The sequence below is a fragment of the Muscardinus avellanarius genome (assembly GCF_963383645.1).
Source record: "Muscardinus avellanarius genome assembly, chromosome: 4".
Classification (NCBI taxonomy): Eukaryota; Metazoa; Chordata; class Mammalia; order Rodentia; family Gliridae; genus Muscardinus; species Muscardinus avellanarius.
Window position 1 is genome coordinate 178,828 of NC_137789.1, and position 10,440 is coordinate 189,267.

The 10,440-nt window shown below is 49.7% G+C and overlaps 1 protein-coding gene across 1 annotated transcript; it reads left to right on the forward strand.

Annotated features, from left to right (window-relative positions):
- Positions 1-242: 242 nt before the first annotated feature.
- On the forward strand, positions 243-914 carry COMMD5 (COMM domain containing 5; the record flags this gene model as incomplete). Its single annotated transcript, XM_080694128.1, has 1 exon — positions 243-914. The coding sequence occupies one exon, from the start codon at positions 243-245 to the stop codon at positions 912-914; it is 672 nt and encodes a 223-aa protein (XP_080550254.1).
- Between the last annotated feature and the right edge of the window lie 9,526 nt (positions 915-10,440).

Below are 10,440 nucleotides of genomic sequence, written 5' to 3' on the forward strand. Positions count from 1 at the left end.
TGGTTTCCCCTCTTTCCAGGTTTCAGGTGGTCCCTTTTGACACCTGTTCACAGAGTCACCTCCCTAGCATCCATCACACTCCTGTGATTGGTAGTTCATGGATGAGCACCCTGAAGTTGAAGTCCACATTGATGGGTGAGGCCCTAAGGATAGGGAGTTACTGGGCTCCCCTTTCCCATCTCTCCAGGCATCCACAGCTCTGAGACCTTTCTGCTGGGCTGGTCAAGGAGGAGGAAACAGCTATGTCTGCCTTAGGAGCTGCAGCTCCGTACTTGCATCCTGCTGACAATCACAGTGACCAGGTCAGTTTCCTGGGGCCCCAGATCCCTCCAGAGGTGGCAGCAATGGCTCGGTTCCTGGGAGACCTGGACAGGAGTACTTTCAGAAAGTTGTTGAAGCTTGTGGTCAGCAGCCTGCAGGGGGAAGACTGCCGAGAGGCTGTGCAGTGCCTCTGTGCCACTGTCAACCTGCCACAGGAGCATCTGGGCACCCTGCTTGCAGGCACTCATACACTGCTCCGTCAGGCCCTCCGGCTGCCTCCCACCAACCTGAAGCCAGATGCCTTCAAGGACCAGCTCCAGGAACTTGGGATCCCCCAAGATCTGGTCGGGGACTTGGCCAGCGTAGTATTTGGAGGCCAACGGCCCCTTCTCGATTCAGTGGCCCAGCAGCAGAGCACCTGGCTTCCGCACATTGCCGACTTTCGTTGGCGGGTAGACGTGGCAATCTCTACCAGCACCCTGGCCCGCTCCCTACAGCCAAGTGTTCTGATGCAGCTGGAGCTTTCAGATGGTTCTGCACACCGCTTTGAGGTTCCCACAGCCAAATTCCAGGAGCTGCGGTACAATGTGGCCCTGGTCCTGAAGGAGATGGCTGATCTGAAGAAGAAGTGTGAGCGCAAACTGCAGAATTGAACCCTTACTTGGCCAGCACTGCAGCTGGTACTAGAGCACAGCCCCACCTCTCCATGAAGCAGGATCCTGAGCGAGTGTCTCAACATAAGGATGTAACTGTTTAAGGGAAAAAGTTTTTTTTTATGTTTTTCGAAGTAAAGCAACCATTAAAAATATGTTTTCTAACTGGATGTTAAATTGCACACCAGCCCCTTCTCCTTTGCTGCTGGGTGTGGCCATGTGTGGCTAGGTGAAGGTCCGCAGGCCAAGTCCGTGCCCTCTGCAGACACTGCAGAGTTCCTCAGCCTGTCCCCCAGCATCTGAGCCCCTGTGCATTTGCTTTTATAAATCCTGGGCTTTGCCATGGATCCATTCAGTCTTCTCATAAGTCCCGCCTTCACAGAACTAATACCCTAGTGGGGTTGGGAAGAAGGGAAACCAGTATAAAATGTACAGTAAATGCCGGGCGCGGTGGGCACACTTGTAATCCCCGCACTTGGGAGGCTGAGACAGGAGGATTGCACAGGTTCAAAGCCAGCCTCAGCTACTTAGTGAGGCTCTCAGCAATTTAGTGAGACCCTGTTTCCAAATAAAATATAAAATAGGTCTGGGAGAATAGCTCTGAGGTAGAAAGCCTCTGGATTCCATCCCTAGTACCACCAAATAAATAGATAAATAAAATGTACAGTAAATAACAGGTACAAGCTGGGCATGGTGGCGCATGCTTGTAATCCCAGCATTTGGGAGGCTGAGACTAGAGAGTCATGGTTGTGGACAGCCTCAGCTACTTAGTAAGGCCGTACACAACTTAGACTCTGTTTCAAAATAAAGAATAAAAAATAGGGCAGGGGGTGTAGCTTGGAGGTTGAATGCCCCTGGGTTCTATCCCCAGACCTGCAAAAAACAAACAAACAAACAAACAAAAAACAGGTACAGCTTGTTAAGGAATGTTAAGTATGCAGTCAGTAGAGTAGAGTGGGGTGAATGCTGGGTCATAGGCTTGGCTTTCTTGATGTGAATACCTGAGTCGATGTGAAGGAGGCTAGGAAGTGAGGGAGCACAGTGCACTCTACCCAAGGGATAGCTGGTGCACAGGCAGGAGTAGAGGTCACGTGGCCACGACCAAGTTGGAGGAGGTCGCTGGAGGGAAGAAAAGTTGAGAAGGGTATAGAGGTCAGGACCCAAGGGCATTTGAAGGACTGGCTGAATTCTGTTTTGTTTTGTTACTGGGGATTGAATCCAGAGGCATTCTACCTCTGAGCTATACCCCCAGCCGTATTTTATTATTATTTTCTTGCGGTACTGGGGATGGAACCCAGGGGCATTCTACCTCCAAGCTACTCCCCCAGCCCTATTTTTTATTTTTTATTTATTTATTTATTATTATTATTATTATTATTTTTTTTTTTTGGTGGTACTGGGGGTGGAACTCAGAGGCTTTCTACCTCCGGGCTATACTCCCAGACCCATTTTATATTTTATTTGGAAACAGGGTCTCACTAAGTTGCTGAAAGCCTCACTAAGTAGCTGAGGCTGGCTTTGAACCTGTGCAATCCTCCTGTCTCAGCCTCCCAAGCGCAGGGATTACAAGCGTGCGCCACCGCGCCCAGCTTTTTATTATTTATTTTGAAACAGGGTCTCACTGAGTTGCAAAGGGCCTAAGTTAGTAGCTGAGACTGGCTGCAAACCATGACCCTCCTGTCTCAGCCTTCCAAATGCTGAGGTTATAAGTGTGTGCCACCACGCCTAGCTCCTATTTTATTTTTGAGTTGCTAAGGCTGACAAGGGTCTTACTAAGTTGCTAAGGCTGGCCTTAAATCTGCAATCTCTTGTCTTAGCTTCCCACGTCTGGGATTACAGACATGCACTACCATTCTCTCTGAACTGACTGAATTCTGAGCCAAAATGGATCCCATGGAAGGTTTTTATCAGAGGAAGGGTGTGTGCTGTGGTGCTCATCTTAAATACGTAACAATACTATTGTGTTGAGAATACTGTGTAGGGAGGAGAAGGTTGGGCGTCCAGCGCGGGGGCTTGGCCAGCTTGGGATGGGGGCCATGGCCTTCTCTGAACCCTCCAGCATAAACATGCTCCACATAGGCATTCGGGTTTGTTCTCTGCAGATCTGCCTGCTGTTGGGCCATCTTTTCTTGTGGGGTGTTCCTGCCTCCTGCACTTTTTTGTTCCACATCTGGCCAGTTCTTTGCTGGGAAACCACGTCACAGGTCTCACAGTAGGAACGCCTTAAAACAGTAAATGAGCTTTGGTGCCTAACCCGGCACCCTGGCGTGTCCATTTTGGAACCCTACCCCATGCTAACCTGTTACCTCAACAGGCAATTTACAGAATACTTGGGCTCCCACCATCTCAGCTAAGGCCCTTCTTCTCTGAGAGGTTCATGGCCATAGCGAGTTAGGTGTGGGCTTCAGACAGGGTAAGGAGGTGACCACCTTTAAGAATGGAGAGCTGCCAGGGAGCTACTGTGTTCCTGGAGCTGGAGGGTTTAGAGGCTGAGTTGAGGGAAGTGTTAAGGGCCGGCTCAGCCCAAGGGTTCAGATTGTGCATGTTTCCTTCAGCCTCAGCTGAAGCCCCCTCAGTAAATGAGAAGATCCAGAGCTGCCAAAGACACACACAGGTAAGGAGAGTGCTCATGTCACCCACAGACAACAACAGTTCCGTCTGCATTACTCAACTCTATTACTATTTATTATTATTATTTATTATTATTATTAATTATTATTATTTGTGTGTGTGTGTGTGTGTGTGTGTGTGTGTGTGTTTGTGTGTGTGGTACTGGGGGTGGAACCCAGAGGCTTCCTACCTCTGGGCTATACTCCCAGACCTATTTTTTTTTTTTTTATACTTTATTTGGAGATAGGGTCTCAGTAAGTTGCTGAGAGCCTCACTAAATAGCTGAGGCTGGCTTTGAACCTGCACGATCCTCCTGTCTCGGCCTCCCAAGCGCTGGGATTACTAGCGTGCGCCACCACGCCCGGCTCAACTCTATTATTATTTGACATAATTAGGGACTATGTACTCATTCATTATCATCCATTTTTTCTTTTCTTTTCTTTTCTTTTTTTTGCGGGTCTGGGGATGGAACCCAGAGACATTTGTCCTCCGAGCTACACCCCCTGCCCAATATTTTATTCTTTATTTTGAAACAAGGTCTCACTGAGTTGCAGAGGGCCTCACTAAGTAACTGAGGCTGTCCGCGAACCGAGAACCGCGATCCTCCAGTCTCAGCCTCCCAAATGCTGGGATTACAAGTGTGCGCCACCATGCCCGGCTTCATTTTCATAAAAGCCAACAGAAACAAAAATTTTTTTGTGTGTGTATGGTATTGGGGATTGAACCCAAAGGCATTCTTCCTGTAAGTGACACTATCAGTCTGATTTTGTTTCTTATTTGGAAACAAGGTCTTGCTACGTTGGCTTAAAATCTGTGATCCTCCTGCCTCATCCTCCCAAATAATGGGATTACAGGCATGTATCTGGCCTCTTTTAAAATTTTGTTTGCATTGAGGTCTCCCTGATTTGCCTAGGCTGGCCTAGAATTTGAGATCCTCCTGCCGCAGCCTTTTTTTTTTTTTTTTTTTTTGGTACTGAGAATGGAACCCAGGGGCATTCTATCTCTGAGCTACACTCCCAGCCCTATTTTGTATTCTTATTTTGAAATAGGGTCTCACTGAGTTGCAAAGGACCTCACTTAGTCGCTGAGGCTATCCAGGAACCAAGAACCTTCTGTCTCAGCCTCTCAAATGCTGGGATTACAAGTATGCACTACAGGTTGTGTCTTTTTTGTGTGTGCGGTTCAGGGGATTGAACTCAGGCTTTCTACCTCTGAGGTCACCTTCAGCCCTACTATTGTTATTTTCAAACAGGCTCTCACTAGGTTGATAATCGTCTTATTACTTGATGAGGCTGTCCTCAAACCTGCGATCATCCTGTTTCAGCCTCTCAAATATTGGAATTAAAAGGGTGTGCCACCATGCCCAGTTGTTATGAGTCTTATGGACACAGAGGCAAGAATGATGGGTCACACTTAATGTCTTTCACGAATGCTTGGTTTATTAATTCACATAATGCTCTTAACGCACCCATCTTTTCCATGCCACTAGCCAGATAACATTTGGTTACCTGAGGGGTCTCCACGGGCAACCTAGGTACAGGATCACAGTCACAGCGTTTGCCAATGGTTGAGGTGCAGATGCTTGAGGTCTGGGGAAGCAGATGGGGTTGAGCCCAACTTCATCTAGAGGAATAGTCTGGTAGCTACCAGGGAGTGCCCTGGCAGAGCCAACGTTCACCCTCACGTTGTATGGCCACTTGCCAGGCCAGTTATACCCTGAGTTGAGGTTACTTTTTCCAGTGGTTACACACTGTGGGTGTGAGTCCGTTATCTCTGTCAGTTACACATTTCTGTATAAATGTGTATTTATTTATACAGAAATTTCTGTATAAATTTCTGTATAAATACAGAAATTCGCATTTCTGGCTACTTCATCTGTTCCTACATTACACCCATATTCTGACATATATTTTATATACTCACGTTTCTGACATACATTTCATATGCTCACAACACCAGTCCAGGTTGTGTTTTAATTCTAGCATAAGTGTACAGCATGGTTTGAACGACAGTGCCATCCTTGATACCTCCAACATTTTACCAAGTGGTTCTTTAAACCAGTCTCATCAGAGCATCTGTACAGGCGACTTAGCGGACGAATAAGACGGGAGCAAAGGATGCAGACCAAGTAGATAGAGGCGGAGGAAAACTGGGGCGACCGCGCCTACCAAGAGAGAGAGACGGGATGGTACCCAGGCCCCGTCGCCGCGTCCCACAAACTCGCCCCGCTCCAGCTTGTGCACCCCCAGCCACTCCCAGAATGACCGATGCGCGGTCCTCCCGAGATCCTAGAGCGGCCCGGGTGCGCGGGGCGGGGCTTCACTCGCTTCCGGCCTCGCGGGCTGGGGCGCTAGCGGCTCGCGCGTGCGCAGCTGGCCCGCCCGAGCCCCGCCCCCGGGTCCGCGCCCTCCGCGCAGTGGCGGGGCTCGGTTCGGCGCGGCCCTTTCCGCCATCCTTGCGCCCGTGAGTCTTCCCGCGGCTCCTCTGGTGGTGTGGGCGCCGGGGCGGCCGGGCCCGGCAGCTGCGAGGGTGCGAGGGCGGCGCGCCCGGCGCGGGGGTGGACGGGACGCGGCCGGCGGGCCGCGGGCAGCCTGGAGCGGGAGCTGCGGCGGCGCTGCGGGAGGAGGGCGCGCGGCCCCTCCGGGCCGGCGGCGAGGCTGCGGGAGAGCCGAGGGCGGCGGCGGCCGGGCGGGGCTGGCTCGCGCGCGTCCGCGTCCAGCTGCAGTTCCATCGGGGTGCCCTCGGAGCTCCCGGCCTTGCCCCTCTGGCCACCTGCGCTCTGGTGGGCAGTTGTAGGGTTTGGGGAGCAGCTCGAGCCAGAGATCACGCGCGGTCTCACGACTTTTGTCATCCTAGGAGGTCCTTGCGGGAAGCCAGGCCCGCCTCCTTCCCCTGGCAGCCTGTCACGGCCTCCGAGGGTGAGTCCGGGATGGCGGCTCGGTCCTGCTTCAGGTCTCAGAGCGAGCCGACCTTCCTCCCCGCCGTGCTCCATCGGAAGCTGTCTTTTCAGGAATTCTGAGTCCTCGTCTCCGGAAGCCGAAGAGTCAGCAGTGTGGACCCAGGCCCTCCCCCAAGGGGTACGCTCGGAGCTAGGTTGGGCTGGTCCTGCCTCCGCTCCCCTGCTGAGGACTGTGAAGTCAGAGCTCCGGGCCCGTGCGGTGTGATTCCAGGACACGATGCCGCTGACCTTCCAGGACGTGGCCGTGTACTTCTCCCGGGCGGAGGGGCAGCAGCTGGGACCCCAGCAGTGGGCACTGTACCGGGACGTGATGCTGGAGAACTACGGGAACGTGGCCTCGCTAGGTGAGGACTGCGCCTGTCGCCCTAGCTGGCGTGGGGGTGGGGGAGTGGGCGTGTTATAAGGGAACTGGAATCTGCTTTGGATCCTAAGGAAGAAGCTGCTGCAGTGGTACCCAGATACCAGTCTGATCTCTGCCAAAGAAATATGGGAGAGCTATCTTGCTACCTAATTCTAGGGGCTTTTCTCCCTGTTGCCAGTCACTCCAGGTGTGATTCTCCCCTGTCCTCCAGCAGTGAATTCTCCCTGCGAGCTCCCACTGGCAGCCCCTTTTCTCCCCATAGCAGCGTGTCAGTCCTCAAGGCACTTCTCAGTGCCCTGACCTGGCTCACCCAGAGTTCTCATCCTCAACAGGATTCCCTGTTCCTAAGCCAGAGCTGATCTCCCAGCTGGAGCAAGGAGAGGAACTGTGGGTCCTGGATCTTCTGGGGGCTGAAGAACCAGAGGGCTTGAGAACCTGCCGGACAGGTGAGAATGGACAGCATGCCAGTCCCAAGAGTGGTCACCCAGCCCTGCCCTGAGAACAGAATTAGTGTGAGTGGGGCGATGGTGCTGAGTCCCACCTTTCCAGTGGTACACACAGTCAGCGTATACAAACTGGCAAGTGCCCCTGCTTTAAAGTCTTCCCTTGCTGTTTGGTTTGCCTTGCTTTAAAAAATTACAGAATTCTGGTGATATGTTTTGTTCTAGTGATTATGACACCTTCATTGCTTTCTTTAATATACTTTCTTGCCCTCTTCCATTTGACAGTGGCTATGGGTTCTATACCACTTCCTTTTCTCTATCTCTTCTTTCCTCTATCCTTGATTGTGGCCAGTAATATTCTCTCATTTATTTATTTAGTGGTAATAGGAATGGAACCTACCTCTGAGGTACGTCCCCAGTCCTATTCTTATTTTCTATTTTTGAAACAGGGTCTTAGTTGTGAGAGTCTTACTAGTTTGCTGAGGCTAGCTTCAAACTTACAGTTCTCCTGTCTCCGCCTCCCAAGTACTGGGATTACAGATGTGTGCCACCATGCCTGGATCTTTTTTATGTGTTTTGAAGCTGTGTTGTTGGGCTCGTTTTCACAATTATTATCAGAGATGAGAGGATCTTTCTTTATTTGTGGTAACACATTTGGTTTTCCATGTATTTTATCTGATACATAGCGGCAGCCTTTTTTTTTTTTTTTTTTTTTTTTTTTTTTTTGCTGGTCTGGGGATGGAACCCAGGAGCATTTGACCGCCGAGCTACACCCCCTGCCCTATTTTTTTTATTCCTTATTTTGAAACAGGGTCTCACTGAGTTGCAGAGGGACTCACTAAGTAGCTGAGGCTGTCCGCGAACCGCGATCCCCCAGGTCTCAGCCTCCCGAATGCTGGGATTACAAGCGTGCACCACCACACCCGGCTTAGCAGCAGCCTTCTTACTCAGCATATAATATTCCTTTTTAGCCATTTAATTGTAACCTGTGTCTTTACACTTAAAGTGAATTTCTTTCAGATAGCACACAGTTAAGTCTCATTTCCTAGTCATCCTAACAATGCTTATCTTTCAACTGTATCATGTACTCTATTAATGCTTAATATAGTTTTTTTTTTTATTAGTACTATAGATTGAACCCAGGTCCTCATGTATGCTAGGCAAGTGCTCTACCACTGAGCTGCATCCCTGACCCTTCTTTTTTTTTTTTTCTTGCAATATGGGATATAGAACCCAAGGGCATTCTACCTTTGACCTACACTCCCAGCTCTAGTTTTCTTATTTTTTATTTATTTATTTTTTTGTGGGTCTGGGGATGGAACCCAGGGGCATTTGACCTCTGAGCTACAGCCCCTGCCCTATTTTTTATTCTTTATTTTGAAACCGGGTCTCACTGAGCTGCAGAGGGCCTCACTAAGTAGCTGAAAACAGGTTCTCACTGAATTGCAAAGGGCCTCATTAAGTGGCCCACGGATCCTTTTGTCTCAGCCTCCCAAACGTTTTTTGTTTTGAGACAGTCTGGCTAAGTTGCCTAGGCTAGCCTCAAATTTGGGATCCTTCTCTCTCATAAATAGCTGGGGTTATAAGTGTGTGCCTCTGTGTCTGCCTAATGTAATTTTTCATATGGTTCAGAAAGGCAGATTTCTTTTTTCATCTTTTTTATTTGCGGGTCTGGGGCTGGAACCACCCGGGGCATTCGACCTCCAAGGTACCCCCTGCCCTACTTTTTATTCTTTATTTTGAAACAGGCTCTCACTAAATTGTGAAGTGCCTCACTAAGTAGCTGAGGCTGTCTGCGAACCAGACTCCTCTCAATGTCTCCGCCTCCTGAATGCTGACATTACAAACATATGCCACCATGCCCGGCCCTTTTTTCATTTTTCTATTTCTTTCTCTCTCTCTCTCTCTCTCTCTCTCTCTCTCTCTCTCTCTCTCTCTGTCTCTTTTATTAGTACTGAGGATTGAACTCAGGGGCATACTACCACCAAAGTATACCCCAAGCCCTTGTTTTTATTTATTTTTTTTTTGTTTGTTTGTTTTTTTGGTGGTACTGGGGGTGGAACCCAGAGGCTTTCTACCTCCAGGCTATACTCCCAGACCTTTTTTTTTGTGTGTGTGGGTCTGGGGATGGAACCCGGGGGCATTCGACCTCCAAGCTATACCATCTGCCCTATTTTTCTTTTTTTTTATTTTGAAACCAGGTCTCACTGAGTTGCACAGGGCCTCACTAAGTAGCTGAGGCTGTCTGCGAACTGCGATCCTCTGGTCTCAGCCTCCCAAATGCTGGGATTATAAGCGGGCGCCACCACGCCCGGCTCCTCCCAGACCTTTTTTATATTTTATTTGGAAACAGGGTCTCACTAAGTTGCTGAGAGCCTCACTCAGTAGCTGAGGCTGGCTTCCAACCTGTGCGATCCTCCTGTCTCAGCCTCCCAAGCGCAGGGATTACAAGCGTGCCCACCGCGCCCACTATTTTTCTAGGATGCTGAGAGTCTTGCTAAATTGCCAAGTCTGGCCTCAAACCTGTGATTCTCCTGTTTCAGCCTCCCAAGTACTGGGACTGTAGGCATATGCCACCATACCCAGCTCCTCTGCTTCTCTTTTTTGCTTTTTCTGTACTAATTTACCAGAAATCATATAAAGATCCCTATCATTATTCACATTAAAGTTATATGTAACTGGGCGTGGTGGCACATGCTTGTGATCCCAGCATTTGGGAGGCTGAGACCGGAGGAGCATGGTTCACGGCTAGCCTCCGCTACTTAGGGAGGCCCTTTACAATTCAATGAGACCCTGTTTCAAAATAAAGAATAAAAAATAGGGCTGAGAGCCGGGCGTGGTGGCACACACTTGTAATCCCAGCATTTGGGAGGCTGAGACCAGAGGATTGTGGTTTGCGGACAGCCTCAGCTACTTAGTGAGGCCATCTGCAACTTAGTGAGACCCTGTTTCAAAATAAAGAATAAAAATTAGGGCGGGGGGGGGTGTAGTTCGGAGGTCGAATGCCCTTGGGTTTCATCTGTATACCCACAAAAAAAAAAAAAAATGTAGGGCTGAGGTTGTAGCTCTGAGGTAGAATGCCCCTGGGATCCATCCCCAGATCACACAGAGAAAAGTTATATATAATACATGTATGTAAATCTTTAAATTCCA